Genomic DNA, 24,967 nt, shown 5'->3' with positions numbered 1-24,967 from the left:
CAACCTTTTAATCCATTGAGTTATAAGGTATTTTTCATATTGTAGCAAAAATGTATATGTTTTAAATTATTTTAAGACCAATGTTATCTTTCATGTCTTAGCTGTGTTTTCAGAGTTTACCACTTCTACATTCACATTTATGGCATTTGGCAGATGCCCTTATCCAGATCGACTTACATTTATCTCATTTATAATACTGAGCAGTTGAGGGTTAAGGGCCTTGCCCAAGGAACCAACAGTTTGAATTCCTGACCTTCTGGTCAATAACACAGAGCCTTTAACCAGTGAGCCACCACTGCTCCACTGCTCCTACACACAGTATCCAAGGAGTTTCAACCTATAAGGTGAATCATAAATACACTGTATGGTCAGAAGTACTGTAGGTGAACACCTGGACGTAACACCTATATGTGTTCCCCAAAGTGTTGCCAAAATGTGGAGACACACAATTGTATAGGATGTCTTTCTGTGCTGTACCATTAAGATGTCCTTTAATTGGAATTAAGGAATCCAAACCTGTTCCAGCACGACAATGCCCCTGCTCACAAAACAAAATCCATGAAGACATGGTGTGCCAATGTTGGCGTGGAAGAATTTGAATGTCCTACAAAGAGCCCTGAACTCAACCCCACGGAACTCCTTTGGCATGAACTGGAACGCCGACTGCATGCCAAGCCTCCTTATCAGTGCTTGACCTCAGTAATGCTCTTGTGGCTGAATGAGCACAGATCCCCACAGCCACGCATCAAAATCTAGTGGAAAGTCTTCCCAGCAGAGTGGAGGCTATTATATAAGCAAAATGGAATGGGATGTTCAACAAACACATATGGGTGTGATGGTCGTGTGTCCACAAACTTTGGGCCATATAGTGTGTCACAACAGTGGGCTGTTTTTTTTTTTTTTTTTTTTTTTATAAACACAAGTGTCAGACTCTAGATTCGGTTTAGGTGTAATCTATATGGTTTTCAAACCATTTGCAGCCAAGGACCTGATTAAGTCTATTAAAAATTGTCCTCAGTACAGATTAATTTTACGAACATAATCCAACCTTTCAGTAATATTATGGCTATTTATTGGACACATGCAGCATTTTATTCCTTAACTTTCAGCTCACAAAACACATTTTAGGCCTAGTTACTTGAGTTATTCAAGTCAAGTGATCCATCAGACAGTTTAATAACTATATGAACTATATAATAAATATAGTAACTTTGATAATAGACCACCCGTAAAAAAAAACCATAAACCAGCCTCAGGAAAAATAAGTCAGTTTAGCCTGTTTGGTTACAGTGCCATATCTGCATAAAAATAGAGTAAACAAGCCATGGCTCTCTTTTCACATTGTTCATTGTCTTTAGTGGACCCAATGATCAGAATGATCTGTGTCTTTTTTTTTCTTTGCAAATATAACAAGCATTTCTGAGTACGTTAGGTTTTATGATTGCATTCTGAGCTGTGGGCTATACTCTGAACTGCTCCTTGGTGTGAATGATTGTGACTGTGTGTATATGGTGTTCTGCCATAGACTGCCTTCCCATCTAGAGTGTATTCATGCCTAGTACCCAGTGTTCCTAGGATAGGCACAGAATAAAGGGTTTACAGAAGATGAATGAATGAATCCCATCTGAAATCCTTGCTGAAAATACACTTGTATATAAATATACAAGCGACAATCTTCCTACTTGAAGACTACCAAATATGGACTTAAAGACACGCCCACATTCACATATTTTTATATAGAGTCAAGGACACGCCCATATCTCTGTATGTCACGCCCACTCAGAGCTGGTTTCATTTGAATATAAACTCAATGATACGCCCACATTTCCATATATGCCACGCCTTCTCTCTGACAGTAGCGTGAACGTGGGTGTTTTGTCAGGATGTAGGCATGAACACTACCAGAGGTTTGCATTAAAACTTCTGTAAACCACGGCGTGAATGCAGGAGACGATTTCGGTGTTTGATGATGCAGTCCGGGGTTTTGTGGTTGCTGTTCTCACTGACAGTTTGCGGTTCGAACATTTCTCCGCCGGTGGTGAACATCAGTCTGGACCAGACTCCGGAGCTGAGATGGTCTCCACTTAAAGACCTCTTCAGTAAAGACTTCTTACAGAAAGCAGCAGCTCAGGTGATCGAGTGAGTGAGTCGCATACATGGTTTTCACCACTAATAAGAAGTGTAGTCGGTATGTTTTGACCATTTGAGTTGTTATTGTGTAGCCTTTCTGTCTTTAGTTTTAACTGTGTTTTTATAAGGAATTGAAACACCCCTAAAACCTCCAGTTATGTAAAAATAATAACAGTCACATCAGTTAACAAGATGAACAAGTTATGATCCTTTCACTTTTTTTATTCTGTAGTGTGTGCCTGGATTTTTTTTTTATTCTTTTTTTTTTTTTTTTTTTTCATCATAAAGAGAGCTGTGCAAAGACATAAAGCAATAAAGTTTTTAAGCAAGCTCACTACAGGTGACTAGGATAATACTGGTAGTACTTTCTGTATTGAAAAATAATAATAATTGTGTAACCCTGCTGCTGCTGCTGCAAAAAAAAAACAATACAAGCCATCACACAAATTCTGATTGTTTCCAATCACTACAAATACAATTACAAACCATTAGCTAATTATTAAAACCACTACCATTATTGGTCCTTAATGGTATCCACTAGACATAACATGCCACCAACAGAAGGCATCAAATTACCAGTCTCCATTGCCATTATGGTTTAGATTAAAACCAATACAATTCCCATTATAACCATTAAACCGTTACAAATTCTGTGAGGGTTTCCTCCATGAGGCTTCATCTAATTAAATATGCGTCAGGGACATGCAGAAGGCAGGACTCTGTATCTAGACTCTAAATCTTTTTTCTAAATGATTTAAAAGTGCCCCTCTCAAAATGAATTAATAAACAATTTAATTATTTAAAAAGCATTCGAATTCAAATTAACATAAGCGCGTGCACAAAACAGTAGCAAATTAATCACAAGAAAGTCTGAGAATTTTCGTATTTATTTGTCCGACTCGAGTCTGCCGTCAGATAGTCTTGTTGTCATGATGCAATCGCGATCCGTCTCGCTTCAACAGGCAGACAGGTATGCTGAAACCACTAGCTCTTCTGCTAACCTTTTCCTAATATTAGCAGAATTTTATATGCTTATCGCCGGTAGTTTTCAAACTGATTGAGAGGGAAAGTGTTGGTAAGTTCTAGCTACTCAAGTTTGTTAAATTTCCAGACCTGCAACTGTCACTAAATGCGTTTCACTACATTTGTGTATATATTTATATATTTTTTAAATTTCACAATGTTTAAATTTCCTTTTAAAGATTCTTTAGATTCATCACTCTACTAAAAGTTGCTGTTTTGTTGTAATTAATTCTATAAATGTAGGTTATATTAGTAGTGTCATTCTCATATTCATTATTGAGACCACAGACAGGCTGTTTACAATGTCTACCAGAGTGATAAGAATATGTAGTTAAAGTAGTTCTAAAATTAGCTCTTTAGTGATATAGCCGTTTTATTTTTACACCTGATCCCCTGCCCCTGAGGAACGTTCTCCATGTCCCTGATATGCGTACATTTGCATATTTTATAAAGACTAAAACAAAAATCTATACTTTGGATGATGTTACAATTAAAATATTTATTTCACTATGAAGACACTCTTCAGAGAATAAGAGTTTGTTGGAATAATCTGTTTTCTTCCTGTAGTGTCTTGCCTGAAATGAGTACATAGAAGTTTTTTAATCCAACAGCAATTTTCTTTTGTGGAACTTTTTTTTTTCTTAGTTCGACAGTTCCAGCATGGGTTCACCACGCTATCAAACCTGTGGTGAGAGCTCTGGAGCGGTTTACCCCTCAGCCCTATGCTGCTGAGATCAGAGGCATGGCAGCTATCTATGGCTCTGACATCTCCGACATCCTCCTGCTCAACTTCGCCTATGAAGTTTCTGCGTATGTAGATCTGTTGCTCGTACAATTTGTTTATAGCCTAACAGTGGTGTGTCTAAGTTTTTATACATGGGGTGGCATCATTAAATTAAGAATAGGGCAAGATTGCATTGTAGAATGTTGGGTTGTTAGTGCAAAATTATTGGCCACATAGCTATATTGCAGTATTGGCTTTTTTCCAATTTGTTCTCTAGTCATAGTACTCAAATGAGCCTTAAATGCTACAGTGAAGGTTTACATTAACATGGGCTAGATATAATTTGTTAGGTATGTAGGGTAATTGGGGCCGCAGTACATAATGTCACAGCGCTTATGTTTTTGACCATGATATTTCATGCCCAGAGTGCTCAGGATAGGCTCCAGATAAACTGTAAAGAGTATAAAGGGGTTAAATTCATAGGTCTATTTCACATGACTGTGAATTCCCTGATTCCCCACCCTTCCCCCATGTTGTACCTCCATGACGGCGGACCTGGGAGTTATAGTTCTTTCATTGTATTTGAAGTGAATTATGTTTAAGTGTATGTTTAATGTATATTCATTGACCGCCTTATCCTGGGTCAGGGTTATGGTGGATATGAATCCTATCCTCATAATACTGGGCACGAGGTAGGTAAATGCCAGTTCATCACAGGGCAGCAAACACACACACACACACACACACACACTTCATTGCAGAAGAAACTCCATATACAGTAGATGCAAGCTTTGGGAATGAATGAATAATTTAAAAAGCATATTATAACGGCTTATGTGACAGTTGTAATGGTACATCGTATAATTGTTTCAGATTTCTTTTGGCAAAGTATACCAACAACTTTGACAACCAATTTACAACACGTGGTTTGTCTTTAGAGCACACACTAGTGATTCTCCTGTTTTTGTCCATCTGTTATAGGTTCTGTACCAGTATTGTGGCTCAAGACACCAAGGGAAGAATCTATCATGGTCGAAACTTGGACTACCCCCATTCTGTGCTCAAGAATCTTACGATTGATATTCACTTCATTAAAAATGGAGAAGTAACATATGACTTCTTATCAGACTTCCTGTTTTGCATTAGAAATCGACATTATGCAGCTTGAAAGGCATCTTACTTAAATGTGTTATTGCATGTTTATCTGTAGTTTATCTGACAAATTCGGATCATATCCTGTGTACAGCACCACTGCCTTGTTAGACGTGAGATGAAGAATTCTTCTTATACAAGAGAGAATTTTAGCTGTAACTGAACACTGTAAATGTGTTGCTGTGTCTATTCTAGGTGGCCTACAGGGGGACATCTTTTGCTGGTTATGTTGGGTTATGGACTGGGCAAAGTAAAAACAAGTTCACTGTGACTGGGAATCAGAGAGGTTAGTGCACTTACTGAAGTCTTTTCAGCTGCACCAATTTTACGTTCATTCAAATTACCACTAGATATTCTCCTCACAGATAAGGGCCACTGGTGGGACAATATAATTTCTGCTGTCCTGTTTAAGAATTCTCCTGTTAGCTGGCTAGTGAGAGAGGTAAAATCCAATAGCCAATCAGATTAGTGTTAAACTTGCATATCCCCCTACTATTTTACACAAAATTATCATGGTTGTGTGTGTGTGTTTTTCAGACTCTTGAGGGGGCCTCAGACTTCCTGGATGCAGCCATACAGTTGTCTGCTGTACCCATCATCAGTGACGTGTACTACATTGTGGGCGGTGTTTATCCAGGAGAGGGTGTGGTCATCACCAGAGACAGGAGCGGCCCTGCAGATATTTGGCCTTTGGATACACTCAATGGAAAGTAAGCATCAACTCATCTTCATTTATTTCATCTTCACCTACACAGGGGATTTTCATAACAGTTACAGATAAGTTGTGTTTTTTTCCCCAAAGACCAAGACTGTGTCCCCTTTTGCTCCCTCACTCAGAATCACCTTCAGTACACATGCATTATATGCATCATGTCAGGCAATGTCATAAAATGCATCGGTTTGATTTATATAGCACTTTTAACAACACAAAGCAGCTGTACAGGATGTAGATCTTGATGTAGATCTAGATCCCTAATGAACAAGCCAGACATGACAGTGTTGAGGAAAATTGAGAGGAAACTTTGAGAGGAACCAGTCTCAAAAAGGATCCCATCCTCTTCTGACACCGCATGGTGAGAAAATCACTGTATGCTGGTCTAGAAGAGTAAAGAGTAAGTTAAACAGTACTAAGTCTGTTGAAAGGATGTGCCGTCAGCATATTGTGAATAAAAGTCTTGGGATAAACACAGGGCCCGATTAGTTGATGGGATCAGAGCACATGAAAATACTAGGGTTTATTTTTCTGTTTGTTTGTTGTTGTTGTTGTTGTTGTTGTTGTTTTTTACTATACTATAACTTTTTTGCCATCAATATAAGCAAGTTAGGACTCTACATAACCATTTAAAAACTATTTATTTATTTATTTATTTATTTATTTATTTATTTGTAGCTGGTACAGGGTTGAGACAAACTACGACCACTGGCTGCCCACACCCAAGCAAGACACTAGAAAGTGTGTGTTTCACTCATTTTTATTATAAAACAATAGCCTTCATATTCATTTCTGTTGTCCTAGTGTATCTGCTTATGCTTTCTTTTCTGATCTAGAGAAGTGGCTATGAAAACACTGAATGCTACAGGTCAAAATAACATCAACTTGCACTCTCTTTATCAGGTAAACAGCTAAATACATTTTAGTATTGATTGTCGATAATACAGTCCTTTATTAGTCCCATTCGATATAAATAAATAACAACAATACCGTCTCTCAAGTCCAACTTCACTCCTGTGTTTCTTTGTAAATTTTTATTAAGTTCAATTCATACAGTTATGTATACATTAACAACTGCTTTGGAATAACAAGCTTGCACAAACAACATGCAAATATTCCCATGTCGAAATACTGATAGAGCAGGGGTTCCCAAACTTTTCCAGGGAAAGGCCCCCGAAATGGCATTAACATTTGACCGAGGCCCCCCTTTTGCAAGATGTTTTTAAAACACGTTAAAAATACAGATTTCTGAATATATCCCCCTTTTTTATTAATAATTACATCTTACATTTTTACATTACATTACATTAGGAATTGATTGTGTGTGTGTGTGTGGTTGTCTGAGAGTGAGAAAGAGATAACATAATAGTGGGAGTGATGGGCACACCAAGTTGTTGAGGCCCCCCGGGTACCCCCTGGCCCCCACTTTGAAAACCACTGTGATAGAGGACCAGTCGTGACATTTCGGCAGTGACCATTTGTCCTTTTAGTCTCTAGATAGTAAATGTACTTGGAGGATTACAGGATTGGCTGTTTTCAGTGTTCTTTCTGATCCCAGATCACAGCAGTAGTTTTGCCAACAGCTTTAGCATGTGCTTCCTTTGAGACATGTGAAGACAGCCAGCATTATTTTTTCTAACTGCTGCTTATACTGCATCACAGCACAGTGTAACATACTGAAGAAGAAAGTGCTACTGTATATACCCCTTCTGCATACATGAGCTCGCAGACTCCCGTGATTGGCTAGTGTTGTTGTAATTGACAGGGGAGAGGGAGTATGCCATTCCTCCCTCCCAGAGAGCATTGCCAATTTTGCTTACTTGACCAACCAAGGATGGCTGTGTCATTGTCATGATTCAAACTAACAATCTCCTGTCAATTGGGCCAAAGTTTTCTATTCCTTTAGCCCAACTTTGTGTTATATTAAATACTTTGACCAACATTAATCTAATTATAAAGTAATCACTTATTTAACTCTCCTAGGTGTTGGATGTTTAACATTTTGTAGCATGTTATGTCCTTAGATGTGTGATTTAATTGCATTTTGGTCTCTTCCTTCAGGTTTTCTCAGTGGTTCCAGTGTGCAACAGGTGTGTGCTATTTGACTGTATTTGTGGATTGTAATTCAATGCCAGATTGTCGTTCACACAGCCTTTTATTGTCTGGCAAGAGCAGGGGTGCGTATCTGTAATTTCACTTCCCCTATTGAAGTTGAACAGAGTAACCACATTTCCCTTTTTCTAGACGTATGGAATTACCTAGTGAATGCAGTAATAAGGAACTAAACATTACTGATTTCTGCCAGACATAACCACTGAAACAGATCATTGCCTTCCTTCACTCTCATATTCTCCATACAAACTTATTTTGAGCTACTTTTGGGGTAAATTTTTAATTCAAATTTTCAAACTTATGCTAAACGATCACATCTACCTATTAGTAGATCTTATTTAAATACACTCAAATGAATTTTGGTAATTGATCTATGCAGCTAATATAATGATTTATTCATTTGGCTAAACATATATTTAGTCATACGTTTTGCAGTTGGTAGTATTTTGCATTTTTGCAACTACCAATTTTGCATTGGTAATCCTTGTATTTCACAAAAACTGTAGTAAATCAAACTGTTCTCAAATTTCAATGTTTACCTGGTGGCCAGGAGAACGGTCTACACGACAGTGATGAGTGCAGCTGCCCCAGAAGAGTACAGAACCGTGATTAGAGAGGTATAAACACACAGCAGTGCTTCGCACCATACATACAACATGTAGTTAATAATTAATGTAATGCATGTTTATACCTTTGGCTTGTTTCTGTGTACAACGTAACACATAATTGTTGTACCCTTCTAGTTTGTTTTCTAGAAAGTCCGATTAAAAAGCTTAACTGTAATTTACAGTATATTTGCTATGCAGTTGTAGTGGATACTCATGTGGTGTCTCAAATGTCAAAATGTCAAGACTTTTTTCCAATGAGTCAGTGATCATCAGCTGGTTAGATGTTGAGGAAGTAGTTAAATGAACTGAAAGTCACCACAGTTTCTCCATGAGGTCTTATGACTGCCTTCATTCTGTCATGGTTGCAGTAGCTAATAAGATGCTTATTAATAAAATAACATGTACCCTAGTTTTGATTTGGCAATAATTACTCACCCTTTTTACCCAATTTTCTTTCTGTTCACAGACCTGTGGTGAGTCCTTTGTGACAAAGGTCAACGGTCTAAACTAAAACCCCACCACACTTTCAGTAGTTCCAGACTCACATACAACCATAACATTGCAAATGAGCCAATTTTAATTCTAAATTTTACAAGGCTACAATAATGAACTGTATATTTAGCTCAATGGTAATGTAGTGACATTAGTGAGATCAGTGGATCTCTGTGCACTAGTGGATTTTATCATTGTTATGGTTGTTTTTATGATTGTTGCTAATGTTAATGTACTTGTACATTTTATATGGTAATATTATAAGGTTTATAACATGGGCTTACTTTTAGATACGTCTTATATCTAGAGACTGCATGTGTGTAATCATGACATTAACTTTCTGACCAACAAGATCAATAAATTTCTAATTAATTAATTTACTTTTGTCTTGTTTATATATGCCCTTTCCCATCTAGTGTAGTGTTGCAATACATTAATTTAAAGATAAACCTTAGAGAGACTGGTTAAAACATACTGTAATTTTTTTCTACAGTGGTCATGAGCTGTAGGTACACACTAGTGAAAGAAAGAGGTTGTGAGTATGAACAATGGAAATGAGATTCCTCCACAGGTTTAATGGGCTTACTCATTGTGATAAGGTCAAGAGCTTTCCAATTTGGGAGAGCCTTGGTGAGAGGAGATAGTTGAGTGGGTTTGAGCACCTTACAAGGATGCCTCCTGGTCAGTTCACACTAGAGCTGTATCAGACACATCTCACTGGACCTTTAGCCTGGGAACATTGGGGATCCCCCAGGAGGAGCTAGAATCTGCCACCAGGTATAGAGGAGTCTGGGCTGACCTTCTCAACCTGCTTCCTCTGTGACCCCTACCAAGAAAAGTGCAAAGTGGAGAATGAATGAATGAATTAATTAATATGTCTCAAAGTGCTAATGAATGGTGAATATTCTAATTTAATTGATAAAAATACAGGATTCAACAAGTATGTGTTCTTATGAATTGATGTTAGATTATTGTCTATTTATTTTTTACACAAATGGCTGTAAAAGATCTAATACATTGATTCTATAGACAGTAATTCTTTAGACAACATAACATACTCATGGAAAAGCAGTAGAAATAGTCCAACGTTACAAATAACTTGGGACACAGTGAAACGCAGACATGACTATGTGGAATTTTACATGCTTTCCCAATGTCTACATCGGTTTCCTCTGGGTTTTCCTCCCACCATGCAAAAACATGTACAGAGATAGATTGGCTACTCTAAATTACACCTAGGTGTGAACAAGTGTGTAAATTAATGTGTTCTGGTGCCCCGCGTATGACTGGTATCCTAACCAGGGTAACCCTGAACACAGTCATGACAATTAGAATATATCAACTGACCCAATACTTTTTTCTTCTATTTCTTGTTTAGAAACCATCTATTGAAATGTTTTATAGACTTTATATACTATGTTTTTATGATGGGGGACACTTGTACTGACTTGTAAATTAAACTCTGTTTAGTAGTTTCCCAAAATAACCCATACATTATGCTGTGACCTACATCTATTGCTCTCTAAATCGCAAAAACCCAAATGATAAATCTAAACTTAGTCTTCATGAATAAGAAAAAAAGAACACTTTAAGATTTATTCAGCAGGAAGGTATTTGCCATGCAGCAGAAAACATATTCATAGTACAACTTTCTGTTCACCTAGATAGTGTCATAAGACTGTACTAGTGCCAAAGGCTGCCCTTTAACAGAATGCCATTTTCTATATAAAGTCAATGTAGTCTCATCAAGCTATTAACCTAATCCTCTTGGGCTTGTTTTCTTGGTTAAGCAGACTGCTCTAGTTGTGAAAGAAGCAGAAGCCATGGTCGTATTGTAGTAGGCTTTACTTGAACAAGGTCTTCATAGGATCATGGGTCACTGATGGAAGTAATGGGGGTGCCATAGACAAGCGACCCTCATGTGTTCATGCCTCGGCTCAGTTTGTGCTGTGTACTTCGCATTATCCACCTCAAGGATCCACTGGAAAAGACAACCACAACCATTGCTTTGCATGGCATGTTTAGGGAGTAATCATAAAGCCTTTTGGATTTTTTTCTTGGTGAGAAAACACAACCACCAGGTGAGTTATTCTAATGGATGCTTCAATTAGTTAATAGATAACACTCACTATTGTTAATTTCATATGAAACCCACTGTTGAGAAACATAAATGACAGAAATATTGATACAGAACAAATGAAAAAGATATGCACAATCTGTGATTTTACATGCTTGACTTGTTTTATCACAACATTTAGATTTTTTTTGTTGCTTTTTCTTCATTGTCTGTAACTTGTAGCTGTAGTAAAATTGGATACAAATTATTAGAATTTATTTAAAATCGCATTTCATTTCATGACAATTATTGTGTCCAGTACAACCATGATACATTACAACAAAACAGGGGAAACTAAAAACCTCTCTCTAGCCTTTTTGTTTATTTTTAAAATGTTATTATATTACCGTTTGAAAATAAGTCTAAAATTATTCGCGATCATGTACAATTTAAAGTAGACCTGGTCCTTGGGAGGGTCCTCGTGAAATATTGGTGATTCATTAGCCTTCTCATTTCAAATTGTGAAATACTCAGTCATTGTGGTTTGCACTCTGCTTTATAATATGATGTAAGAACAGATTTTTTGTGTCACATTGCTCCACCAAAGCACCCACTGAGTTTCTTAACTCAGTGGTGTTCAAAGTGGGGGCCCCGGGGGCCTCAACAATTTGGTGTGTCCATCCCTCCCACTAGTATGTTTTCTCTTTCTCACTCTCAGACAACCACACACTCACAATCAATTCCTAATGTAATGTAATGTAAAGATGTAAGATGTGATTATTAATAATAAAAAAAAGGGATATATATTCAGAAGTCTGTAGTTTTAATGTGTTTTAAAGAAATCTTGCAAAAGGGGGGCCTCGGTCAAATCTTAATGTCATTTGGGGGGCCTTTCCCTGGAAAAGTTTGGGAACCCCTGTCTTAACTGAATTAGATGAAAGTGGTAACAATAGAAGGTTCACTGAGTCCCAAGATGTGCTCACACTGCATTTAAGTTTTTCCCTCTGTTTTGGTGGTGTGCTGAGGGCTGTGTGATGCTGTAAGGAGGATTAAGGGCAATCAGGCTGGTCAGAGCACCAACTGAGCTTAATCTGTCACCTGAATCTGTTTACTGCAACTAAGAGCATGACCTTTTACTCCACTGTGAACTCACAAAGCCTTCAAAACAAGCATCCAATCCAGTCAGATCTCTATCATTTTTTTCCCCCACATATTTTATTCTATTATCAGGCACTAACTTCTTCTTCTCCTTAGGAGAAACCATGGGCTGTGGGGTCGCAAAAGGAAGTGAATTCCATAAAGCACACGATAAAGGTAATCTCAGTGACAATTTGTCAAACTGAGGAAAGAAAGGAGACTGTACAGGCATTTTCTATTTCTACATATGATTATAGTTGTAAATTTATGCATAGTATAATGTATAACAACTGATTATATCACATATATCAGATTTGCTTCCATGCTTTTTCTTCCCATAGATGGCAATGTCATCTCAGTTAGGATGTCAGGTACTGTAGCATGTCTGGTTCTTACAATATACTATACTCCTAATGTATTAGAACAGATGATTTGTAGAACAGATGATAATGTTACATCCATTTAAATATAGTGGTATGATTGCTTTTTTTGTTTTTTAATGGTATGCATAGTTTAATAGTGAATTATTTTGTTTTTGGTAGTTTATATGTGTCCCAACTAATGATATACCTTGATTATTTTTCTACTTCTTCATGCTCACACATGTAGCAGCAATAAGTAAGTATCCAATAATATATAAGTATCCAATATATATAATAGACCCTTTTGTTTCCTTAATATTTACTATTTGTAATCCAAAGTGTGACCTACAAATCTCTCAGCATTAGCTGTGCTCCCTTGCTCAGTTAATGCTTCAGAAAATAGGACGTGGCCTGTAACCCTGTCTGGCTGTCCAGTATATTGTGTTTGCAGTCTGAGTCAGATTACAAGGTGTAGGGTTGTAGTCTAGCAATGTCTGAATAAAACACATGTCACTAGAGGTGAAATTAGGTTGTACTGGAGGTTGCATCTTGGGAAGACAGTCACACTTCCACTGAACCTGTATTAGTTACAGCAGCATCAATCGCCACTGAATGTATTGAGTTGCTCACAAATAGAGAAAAGGGATATGCTCCTACAATGTTTCTGATAGTTACCACCTTAACACAGTCAACATTGAGGAGAATAAATCTAAAGGTACACTGCAAAAAAAAAAAAAAAAAATCATCTTAGCAAGTGAAAATATCTTGAATATGATCAAATGCATCTAGTATTTCTTATTATAAGATTACACTAAACCAAATCTGAGATCATTAAACCTATTTCCTTGACATTATGACTCATTTCAATCTTGTAGGTTTCTTTTTTCTGGCAGATCTTGCTTCTTTTTAGAAATAAATGCTTAAAATAAGTAAAATTATCTGGCAATAGAACGAGACTATTTCAAGCTTGAAGTGAGTACAAATGGTTTAAAATAGGTTTAATAATCTTATCTTTGGTTGACTGTAATTGTATAGTAAGAAATACTAGATACATTTGACTGTATTCAAGGTATTTCCACTTGCTAAGATGTCATTTTTTGCAGTGTATTACAGTGTTTTAACATTTTCTTGTGAATATCGTAATGAATTATGAATTCTACATGTGCGGTAGTGTAGTATGGATGTAGTTCAAAACATTTTCTGGATCTTCTCTGTTCTGTTACTGTGAAGCAATCAGAGCTGCAGTTTTGATCCAGCGCTGGTATCGTCAGTATGTTTCCCGCATGGAGATGAAGCGCAGATACACCTGGAACATCTTCCAGTCCATAGAATACACTGGGCAACAGGAACAAATCAAAGTAAAAACTAACACACACATGTAGAACTGATGCACCAGGTCAGTGTGTTAGTTCATGGAGTAATTAATGGACTAACCATAGTATTAAAATTGTACGTATATTAAGTTTAAGCATTAAAAAATGGGTTTTGATGTTTGCTCATTCATTTTTAATTCTTCTTTACCTAGTTGTATAATTTTCTTGGTTACCTCATGGACAACTTCACACCCTCTAGCAATGAACGTAAGGTCACTTCTGTGTGTGTGTGTGTGTGTGTGTGTGTGTGTGTGTGTGGCATAGTGGGAAGCACTGCCATGCCACAGCTCCAGGGTCCCCAGTTTGATCCTGAGCTTCGGTTACTGTCTTTCTTTGCAAGTACCCCTTGCGTTCATGTGGGTTTCCTCTGGGTTCTCTGGTTTCCTCCCACCTCCCAAAAACTAGTATGTAGATGGACTGGCTATTCTAAATTGCCCCTAGATTTGAATAAGTGTGTAAATGTGTGTGTCCATGGAGTATTCATGCCTCATACCCAGTGTTCCCATAATAGACTCTGGATCCACTGTGACCCTATGCACAATTACTGAGGAAGAATGAACGTGTGTGTGTATGATGATGCATATATCTTGTATATTATATATAGAGTTGGGTATAATGTGTTACTGTATTCTAATGACGTTTTCTGATAATGTAATGTAATGTAATGCATTACATTTAAAATGTATGTAATTTGATTGCAGTTACTGATGTCAATAAAATTACGTTACTTGCATTAGAAATTTATTGTTAAAAAATCAATATTAAGTTAAAGGCATTTTTAAAATAAATCACATTTTGCGCAGATGCCAGGGGCGTAACCCGGCCTGGGCATTCATTGCTGTAGCCCTGAAGATTTTTTCTTTAGCCCTGAATAATTCTCTACTTGGTTTTCAGTTTGTCACTACGTAACTGAACGTCAGTAAAAGAAGACCGCCTGTAATTTTATATCTTCAATGAAAGGATGCGAGACTAATCAGATAGGGTTTACAGGAAAATATGTGGAAATACTCATGTCTTATTGGCTGACAGTCTCTCAATTCTGCCAAACTCTGGATATACGCCGATTTAAAAATAAATAAATAAATAAATAAAATTAACCAGTAAAGGGGTAAACTGAAACAGTAACATCCTCTGATGCTGATCAGGAAAACAAGGTGTGTAAATGTCTATATGAGTTCCAGTTTACGTGAACATGATATGAGCAGAGCATAAGGAAAGATAATGTACTTTGCATGGCACTGTAGCAGCTAAACCCATACAGTGAAAGCTTAGTTGTGCCTCCCCTTGGCTAGCATCAGCAAACTAGGCTAGTTAGAAGTTTTATATTTTATCCGTCTGGTAGTTCTACAATCAGTGACAACACCCGAGACACGTTTTATGATAAACCTATATTTTTCGGATCATGTCATACATTGACGCTCACTAAAATTACTGAAAGAACTATGAATTTCACTTTTTAATGTATTTTTGTAGGTTTGATAGGCTTTGAAAGTAACGTGAAAGTAAAGTAATTAGTTATATGATTACTTTTTACATGTAGTAATCAGTAATGTAATCAATTACACTTTTAAAGTAGTAATTAGTAATCTGTAGTGGATTACTTTTTTGAGTAACCTACCCAACATTGATTATATATAAGAAAATATATATAAGAAGGAAGGTTCCATCTTACAGCTTTGGTTTGTCCCTCTGAGAGAACCTTTAATTGTTTTACAACAAAAAAAGTTACAAATAGAGACCTTTAAAGAGCTAAAAAACAATCCAAATGAACCCTTTTTTCAGTGAATGTACAGCTGAGTGCAAAAGTTGGCACACCCTTAGGACTAAATAATTAGTTTGTTCATTTATTATCACATAAATGATACCTAATCCTACATATATGTCCATGTAATGATCAAGTAGTGTTAAGATATGAATAATGTAAAAAAAAAAATGATATTACATCAATGGATTGCATTCAAGTTTCTCTGTGTTATATACAGTACATATTCTCTATTAAATTTTAATTCCCACTCTTTGCCTTGTGGGTTAATAATATGTTCCACAATGTAGGAAAGTTGATCTCCCACATCTTCAGAGAAAATGAAATCTGTCAGGATGCGGCTTGGGAGAGATACTTCAGATACACCAATATCGACGTTCCAGAAGTCTATTCAGGCCCAAGGCTAACCTTCCCGCTAGACGCAAATCAAGCTGCCGATCTCATCGAGGCTTTTAGAAACAAACAAGTAGGTGAAACACACTCCAACACTGAATGTGAAACTTTTCATTCACCGTTCATTATGTACTGCAAAACAGACTACATCGAGTTACATTTAATGCATATCGATTTGTTTTTGCAAAGTAGCAGCTCCACTCTCGGTATGTTCTCCAACTTCTTCTTGAAACCTGGAAGCTGCTCAGAGTTCTGCCAAATATCAACCGAATCTCTACCTGCCATAGCAAAGAAATCACAATATGTGGTGAGAAAACCTGTACCTTTGTCCTTTTTAAAATATTATCTTTAGATTGCATGTTGTAGATAGTTTTGGTTTATCTCACAAATCTTTTCCAAAAAATATGTTTAACTTAGGGGACTTACATGGACAGTTAGAAGACTTACTTCTAATATTTTACAAAGTAAGTACATTGTCCTAGGAGAAAACCTTTAGCCCACAAACTGTGTTGTTTGATTTTTAGCATAAAATGTTTTTTTTTTCAGTGTACTTCTCTAACTGTGCTGGAAAGGGATAATTATTTTATAATGCATTGTTTATATCCTGCATATTTGAATAGGGCATGTCATAGGGTATGTATTTAATTAAAAAAAAAACATGATTTATAACATTATGTAATGTTTCTCAATATGTAGAATGGGATGCCGTCGCTGGAGAAGCCTTATGTTTTCAATGGCGACTTTGTGGACCGAGGCAAGGACTCAGTTGAAATTCTGCTTATTTTATTTGCCTTCTTGTTGGTCTATCCTGGAGAGGTTCACCTTAATCGAGGAAATCATGAGGATCACATAATAAACCTGAGGTATATTATTCATAATGGCCACTAATATGTAAAATATGTTATTTTTTCTGTTGTATAGACAGTAGGTGCAACAATATAATTATGTGTTTTGTTTTGTTTTTTAAGGTATGGGTTCACCAAGGAAGTCTTGGGCAAATACAAGGTAAGTCTTTCCAAACACTTGTATTCATGGACTCCCATGGTAGATTGTTTACCTTGCTGTGTTAGTACGTTGAAGGAGATCCCAATGCACTTCGTTAACAAAAAAAAAAGCTAAAATAAACTGCCAGCAGCTCTCTGTAGTGGTGGTAAGAGCAGTAAGCAAAAATAATAATAATAAAAAAAAGGATTATTTTCAGCAATGGTGAACAATAAACAAAAACAGACTGCACTAATAGTGATTATTATTACTTTATTATTTTACATTACTTGATTACATTTTTACTTTCTAGACCTTATTTGTAAAAAACAAAAACAAAAACAAAAACACATCTAGATAAAGGGAAGGGAATTTTATAGCTAAAAATACATGATTTATAAAGCATTATTAATAACACGATTATTTACATGTAATTGTTTTTCACTGTACAGTTTGTAGCTTATTTGGCATTGTCGCTGGTCCTGAGATTACCCTCAGGAGGAATATTTTTAGCCCATCATCATTTTGCCTGTAATCTGGTTATGAAGACAATTTCTCATGTGTTCCAGATACATGGTAAACGAATTCTAAAGCTGCTGCAGAAGATATTCAGCTGGTTGCCCCTGGCAACAGTGATTGATCAGAAGGTGCTGATCGTCCATGGGGGGATCTCAGACAGTACAGACCTGGCACTGCTGGCCCGAGTGGACAGACACAGAGTGAGTCCAAAAAACAAAAAGACACAAACAGATCAGCATCTACTTGAGGCAAATTAACACTTAGAAAATACAATGTAAACTGAAATAAGTCATTGGGTTAATGTTGTGAATTAAATAATCCATGTCTGAAATCAAATGTGCAGTATGGTCTCTTACTCCTATGAAGACCCTTACAGAAACGTCACACCAGCATCACATGTGAATACTAATGTGAAAATGTTGGTTTTAGACACCCCACATATTATGTTTCACATTTTCATTTTCATCTTATATTTTTAGGTGATTTTTGAAATTCATTTTCACATAATGAATCACGAATGATTCATTTATTTTCACACATGATTTTTGCCCATGATTCATTTTTTTTTTTTTTTACATGACTCATTTATTTCTATGTGAGTTTTGTCCACACAGTTGATTTATTTTTGAACTTATTTCTACACAATTCATTTATCTATATGTGAGAGTTTTGCACATGGTTAATTTATTTTCACGTAATTTTTCCATATGTGACTCTCTTGATTTCATGTTGATTTTTCCCCCCACACAACTGTTTGATTTTCACGTGTGATGTCTTACAAACCATTCGTTTGTTTTCCACACATGATTTTTACACAGTTTCAAGTGAAGTTTTCAATTATAGCACAAAAATATCCCTAAATTTTCAATATTTTTTTTCCACATTTAAGTTCACGTGATTTTTTGCACATTATTTATTTAATTGTGTGAATTTTCTTTTCATGTATTTCCATCTCACATGTATTTCCTTAAGTTCACATGTGCAATGTTTTGATTAATAATACCAAGTCTGAACACTAAACAATATCGAGTCTGGTAATTTCAGTATATTATAATGAGTGTTCTTGGGTGCTTATAATACCAACTTCTATAATAATGTGATATTTTGGAAATGGTTGTTTAGTTAATTATCTGGTCGGTTTTCTGTTTTTCTCCAGTATATATCTGCTCTGAGGGCTCCGAAGCAGAAGAGCAGTGTGTCTATCCGGCCTTCACTGGCCTCAGAAATGGAAGATGAATTGATGAACTCTAAGCATAGTATTTTGAGCAGAAGGCATGCCTCGCTCACTTATTTCAGGTCCTTACCTACCCGGGAGACTTTCCAGTGCCGTTCTTTGCAGGATTTCTCAGCTACCATGACCCGGACCATGGAGGAAGAGCTCAAGATTCAACAAAGACAGACCAGCTTAGCCCAGCCTGGCAGCAGCATGCCCTATAGACACTTTAACATGTCCATATCATCTGAATCAGCCAAAGGATCCACCAACACCCCTAACAACATTACCAATGAGTGGAAAGAGGTAGATTAGTTTTTTTTTAGGACAAGAGTATGTGGATACCTGATCATTGAACATCCCATTTCCAAACCATAGTCATTAATATGAGTTGTTCCTGCTTTGCTTCTATAACATCCTCCACTCTTCTGGTAAAACTTTTCACTAAGTCGTTTAACTGTGGTTTTGGGAATTTGTGTCCATTCAACCATAAGAGCACAAGAGGTCGGGCACCGATGTCCAGCAAGAAGGCCTGGGGATCATTCAGCACTATAGTACATACCCAAGGTGTTCAGTGGGGTTGAGGTCAGGCTCTGTGCAGGCCACTCGAGTTCTTCCACATCAGCCTAGGCAAATCATGTCTTCATAGACCTCACTTTGTGCACAGGGGCTTGTCATGCTAGAACAGGTTTGGGCCTCTTGATTCCAGTTAAAGGAAATCTTTATGCTACAGCATATAAAGACATTCTAGACAATTATGGTTTTCCAACATTGTAGCTACAGTCTGGGGAAGAACCACATATGGGTGTGAAGGTCAGGTGTCCACATACAGTACTTTTGGCCTTATAGTGTAGGTTACTTCATAACACAGAAAAGCTAAGACAGAGTCAGTGTTTTGGTCAATCATTCACAAATTCATCAAATGGCTTGTGTCATGTTCCTAAGTTTTTGAAGCTAGATTTTATTAAGAATCCCATTTGGTCTCTCTATTTACCATATAATTTTCAGCATAAAATTTGTAATTAAGATTTGGGATATAGTCTGTTTTTAAATAGGAATAACAAGCGTGATGTATTTCGGTCTGGTTTCTAGAATCACCAGAGTATAGAATATGTGTTCACATTGTGCATATACTTGTTTTAATGTAGGTTTTGAGTGCAGCATTTGACACTTATATAGTAATGGACAGGTTTGGAAAGAAGTTTTTGTCTAACTTAGATCTTACCAAGCATTTACCAATGTGTTAGCATCAATAGAAACTTTTCAGAGCCTAAAATTGTGTCACACAATGTTAGTGTCGCACAATAAAGGGCTCTAGGCCCTTTATTGTTCTCTCTTTATAAACACCACTTGGGATATGGAAAACTTTTTAGGTTTAGGTAATATGTTTAGGTAAAAGAGAAGTACTTTTTTTTCTTAATTTAAGTTGTGCATTATTATCAGATCCTGGACTTGCTTTGGAGTGACCCCATGTCTAAAGATGGCTGCATCCCAAATGAAGTTCGTGGTGGGGGTTGTTACTGGGGCCCCAACGTGACTGAGGACTTTTTAAACAAACACAACCTGCAGCTCATCATCCGCTCCCACGAATGCAAGCAAGATGGATATGAGTTCTGCCACAACCGCAAGGTGAGTAAACCCAAACCTTTTAAACCGGTCAGTCAGAGCAAAGCATGCCAATTTTGAGTGTGTGTGCTCATGTACACAGAAGAGTGCAGTTAATGTCTCTTCCAAGCGCAATCAATTGCTCTGTGGTGTTGATCCAGTAGCAGTTCAAAACAGATGCAGTGGACAAGCTCAAAGCCTGTGTTAGCCCTAATGTATGAATGAATGAATGAATTAAAAATTATTATATACTTATATTATTTTTCTTGCATTTTCAGATTAACAAATAAAGGATTATTCCAGAATATTCTTTTATTTCACCAATTTTTCATTTACTACTATGCCTGTGTCTTAACAGTAGGCTATATTTCAGTATATACAGAACGCTATGGTCCCACATGGACACCCTAAAGATTTGCACTTCCCAAAGCAGTTTAGGTCTCACTCTTGCTGCAGTGTATAATCTCACCTGGATATTGTAGACTTGTAAATAACAACTGCTGCTGTAACCATAAAGACTATGCTGCACGTAATGAACATCCTTTCAACACACTGTTTGACTATATAGCATACACTTGTGGAAGAATGACGATTCACCCAGAAGAGGATGGGTTCAATTTTCAATCTAGTTCCTCTCAAAGTTTCTTCCTTATGTTGTCTCGTGGAGATTTTCCTTGCCACTGTCACCCTTGGCTTACTTATTAGGGATCGAACTCTACATCCAGACTGCTGGAAAGCTGCTTTTGACATTGTATATTGTTAAAAGTGTGATACAAATACAAGTGAATTAAACTGAATTGTATGTTCTTGATATCAGGTGCTTGATTTGACATACAGGATACATTTTAGATATTGTAAAGAATGATAGTTGGCATATTTGTGTCTGTAGGTCCTCACAATTTTTTCTGCCTCTAACTACTATGAGGTGGGCAGTAATAGGGGAGCTCTGGTCAGGTTAGGTCCAGATCTAGTGCCTTACTTTATCCAGTACCAGACCAACAGTAAGACCCGAGAGATGAGCTTTGGACAAAGGTAATTAAAGCTGATTTTTCTCTTTTGTTTTACACTAGTATATCAAATCAGTATAACAAACATTTATACATTTTTATTTTAGTCGCTGATTTGTTATGTCACTGTTTTTAGAGTTTGTGTTTAAAAATTCTCCCTAATTTACTGCACATGCATGCTAAATTAAATTCATATAAGCATGGAATAAATGTAAGTGAAATTGCATTTTACAGTAAAAACTAAAATATCGTTTAGCTTTACCACGTCTGCTCTCTAGATGGCGATAATCAACCATTATTGGCTTTTCCTTTAAGGCTGTACAATGTACTGTAAAAATGACAAATGTTTACATGTAGAGATGTAAAAATGGTTTGTGCCTTTTAAAGTGCTTCTATTTTGCTCGTTGCAGTTAGGAATGAGTTTTGAAGGGAAGACCATCCTGCTTCTTTGGCAGCATGTCAGTATTTACTGAACACTTATGTTCTATTTCCTTTTCTGTTCAGTATCAGACGAACAGAGCACTCTGCTCTTAAAGTTCTGAGAGAGCAACTGTTTGCACACAAGTCAGATCTCATCAGTGCCTTTCAGGATTATGATAAGAAGAACACAGGTGCAGTACTTCTTACAAACCACAGACTCAGCAGGCATGCTGTATTTATCCATGTTTTTGTACAAGATAACATTTAGGTCCTGTGAAGTCGCTTAAGTGTGGTGACCAGTAAGCACTTAAGGGAAAAGTCAACCCAGCTGTCTATTCTACACATACTGGCATAGGTTATTGTTTTCCATTTTGGACGCCCTATTGGTAACACCATGATGGAACAAATTGTATAATAGACAAATTCACAAGTGCACCCTCTCTATCTTTTAACTCTGTGTATACGCACTGGTTTATTGCACTGAGTTACAGCAGAGACTTGGCTCAGCTATGTAGCAGTCTATGAGATGACAAGCTCAACAGTCTTGCCAGTATTATCAATTGAAAGTTGAAGCTTTGGAACCTGATCTGTTTGTACAGAGTGCACACACATGAGGACATGAGAGAGCTGGACAGACTAACGGACTAAAGCTCTGCTGCATCAGACTCTCTTGGATAGAGAAAAAGTGAGGGATAAATTTGACTGGCGCCACTATCAAAAGGCAGTTGAAGGGCATTGTGGGTAATATAGGAAACTGATAATCAAAGTGAAAATAGACCAACATGTCAAAACTAGAAAAGTCAACTTAGAAGTTCATTACCGAATCAATTTTGGATACCACTGAGGATCACATGTTCATTGATCAGGGTGGACTTTTCCTTTAAAACTCTGCTGAATTATCCTTGACGGCTATACGATTTTTAAAAAATATATTCGCTGATTTCTGCTCTATGGTGATGATCTCCTATTTTAAATAAAAATAATGAGTCGCTTTGTGTCTTATACATGTCAGATCTAATACTTAGTTCTTTCTTGGCCAGCTGTGTGCCATGACATATTAGTTCATGCATAAAATAGTTTATTAAAGGTCTGGAGTTTATTCTCAATATGGCATTTGCATCTGTTTTGCATTTGAGTCTGTTGCCAGGTATCAAATAAAAGCAGGTTATCTTGAGTCAAATTCTTGAGTTTGAATAGTAAAGTTGATATTCCACATGTCATAGTCAAATTTTTGCTTCTATATAAGGAACTCCCTTTTCTTAATTTTAATTTTTTTTTTTTTGCTGTAAAATTGTAAACTCTCCTGCCCATGCTTGAATAAAATATACCTGCTTTAAACATGTCCAGATCCAAAAACACCGTTTCTGCCTACATTAGCACATCCATGATATAATAACTTGTTATTCTTTGAATAGAATTTAATTAGCTCCTTTTAAATATATCAGTGCCACTCACCTTGCCAGGTTTCATAAGAGGATATAAGTCAGTGCCAAACCCTACAAACAGTGGAATTACAAAAGAGTATAATCCACAAATGCAGTGTGCACTATTACATCTATTATACTCATATAAGCTCCTGATTATAATTACACGACTAGCAAAAGCTTTTCCTCTTGGTCCACTCTCAGGTCTCATCTCTCTGAATGACTGGAGTAGTGCTGTAGGACAGGTGCTACACCTGGAATTGCCCTGGAGAATGCTGCGCTCTCAGCTCCTCACCAGCACCACCAACGACATGTTGGATTACCACAACTGGTTCCGTAATCTCTCTATAAAGGAACCGAGCTGCGAGGTAAAATAGTGCTTAGTATGAAGAAATGATAAAGCAAAAAATGTCAGTTCTAGTCCTGGATTTCCCTTTCATAGTCCAGTGCAGTCCCCTTCTGACTCTGATTGGCCTGGTTTCATTTACAAGACTGCCAGGTTTAAAACACCTTATATCTGAGTATTTCTGTATATTTTAGTATTTCAGAATATTTTAGTATTTCATTTGAAATACTTAGAAACTAGAAATGCATCAGTCTTTTTTAGGAAAAGGTCAAGATATTGATCCCTCTAATTTGGCGCACAACGAATATCAGTAGTTTTGCAGTTTTTGCAATTCTGTCTGGCTTTTTTCAAGGAAACCAAGTGAACCAACATACCAAGATAGCCAGTTGTTTTAACTGCATTTACAGCTATGGAACGACCAAACACATCTGGATTGTCTAAGAATGAGCTATTCACTTTTAATTTGATGAATTATTTGCATGCATAAACATATGATGTCAAAGGATCTGTGCCATGTTTACTATCCACAAAATGGCCTGCTTCTTGTGTTTACAGTACATTGAGCAGACGCTGCTGGAGACTCTTTACAGGCACCGCTCCACTCTGGAGACCATCTTCAGAATAGTGGACACAGACAACTCGGGTATGATAGATAGCACATTCTAGTCTTCCAGCTCCCAGTTCACTTTATCTCCCAAATCATGGTCCAGCCCCTACTTGTCATCATTCTTTGCGAGCTGTAATGCAAACCGAACCAGGTAGGTTGCATTTATGGCTGGTCTGTTTTTCATGTTGTTTTTCTCCAGGCCTCATCTCTTTTGAAAACTTCTGTCAGACGTGGAAGCTGCTAAGTGCCTATCTGAAAATGGAGATTTCCAGCGAAGCCATCAATGAACTGGTGGTCAGCATAGACATGAACAAAGATGGCTGCATAGACATTGATGAATTCATGGAGTCTTTTCGTTTAGTAGACAAGAACATACGCAGACCAGAGGAACAGGACCTACTTCAGGATAAAAAACAGACCACAGAAGAAAAAGGCACACTTCTTACACCACAATAGATGGTAACAGTTGTGTACACTTGCTTTAATAACAGTCAGACTGCTCAATGCGTGGGTTGACCCATGAATTATGATGATGATGAACTTCAGGAATGTTTGAAAGTTTTTCTTCAATTTCTCTAAGAATATAGGGTGTTGAGCATTGAGTCTTGGAATTTAAGAAATTTAGGGTGTTGGGCCTTGGAGGTGTCAGTGAGGGAAGGATTCAAAGTTAAGCATGTGCACAAGCATATGGATTTATTTCTGGGTATAAATGGATATTGTGAGATTTCTTAATCACATTCTAACCATTTAAATCATTGATAACTGTTGTGTATGCACAAAACTAGCCGTTGAAAAGTGTGTATATAATT

At 36.9% G+C, this 24,967-nt stretch overlaps 2 protein-coding genes across 5 annotated transcripts; both read left to right on the top strand.

Annotated features, from left to right (window-relative positions):
• The first annotated feature begins 1,879 nt into the window (after positions 1–1,879).
• LOC128599213 (N-acylethanolamine-hydrolyzing acid amidase) lies at positions 1,880–9,314 on the top strand. Of its 4 annotated transcripts, XM_053610696.1 has the most exons (11): positions 1,880–2,139; positions 3,799–3,963; positions 4,859–4,982; positions 5,225–5,315; positions 5,395–5,471; positions 5,567–5,739; positions 6,420–6,482; positions 6,578–6,644; positions 7,803–7,831; positions 8,404–8,470; positions 8,928–9,314. In XM_053610696.1, exons 1-11 carry the CDS (start codon positions 1,967–1,969, stop codon positions 8,970–8,972), a joined length of 1,074 nt encoding a protein of 357 aa, XP_053466671.1. In that variant the 5' UTR covers positions 1,880–1,966; the 3' UTR covers positions 8,973–9,314. The 4 variants fall into 4 exon arrangements, 2 of the variants coding, with proteins under 2 accessions (XP_053466671.1, XP_053466673.1); XR_008384374.1 differs by lacking the exon at positions 8,928–9,314 and having other exon boundaries at positions 6,580–6,644; XM_053610698.1 differs by lacking the exons at positions 8,404–8,470; positions 8,928–9,314 and having other exon boundaries at positions 6,580–6,644; positions 7,803–7,886.
• A 2,057-nt stretch (positions 9,315–11,371) lies between these two features.
• Positions 11,372–24,673, top strand: ppef2a (protein phosphatase with EF-hand domain 2a). The gene is given in 17 exon segments (XM_053610814.1): positions 11,372–12,323; positions 13,739–13,866; positions 14,034–14,088; positions 15,934–16,109; positions 16,226–16,343; positions 16,454–16,500; positions 16,733–16,899; positions 17,005–17,041; positions 17,587–17,784; positions 18,876–19,055; positions 19,898–19,991; positions 20,176–20,378; positions 21,244–21,386; positions 21,866–21,972; positions 23,410–23,573; positions 24,107–24,194; positions 24,358–24,673. Coding segments are annotated over 17 exon segments (2,214 nt in total). The 5' UTR covers positions 11,372–12,271; the 3' UTR covers positions 24,615–24,673.
• The last annotated feature ends 294 nt before the right edge of the window (positions 24,674–24,967 follow it).

The sequence above is a fragment of the Ictalurus furcatus genome, chromosome 22, assembly GCF_023375685.1.
Source record: "Ictalurus furcatus strain D&B chromosome 22, Billie_1.0, whole genome shotgun sequence".
In the NCBI taxonomy this organism is placed as follows: Eukaryota; Metazoa; Chordata; class Actinopteri; order Siluriformes; family Ictaluridae; genus Ictalurus; species Ictalurus furcatus.
The sequence above is the reverse complement of the archived record's forward strand: the minus strand, read 5'-3'. Positions and strand labels throughout refer to the sequence as shown.

Excerpts from the sequence above, each read along its gene's own strand:
- LOC128599213 (XM_053610696.1), top strand. The coding sequence starts at position 1,967 with ATGATGCAGTCCGGGGTTTTGTGGTTGCTGTTCTCACTGACAGTTTGC. Across the intron at positions 6,645-7,802 it reads ACTTGCACTCTCTTTATCAG|GTTTTCTCAGTGGTTCCAGT; the intron begins GTAAACAGCTAA and ends CTCTTCCTTCAG. Across the intron at positions 7,832-8,403 it reads GTGGTTCCAGTGTGCAACAG|GAGAACGGTCTACACGACAG; the intron begins GTGTGTGCTATT and ends CCTGGTGGCCAG.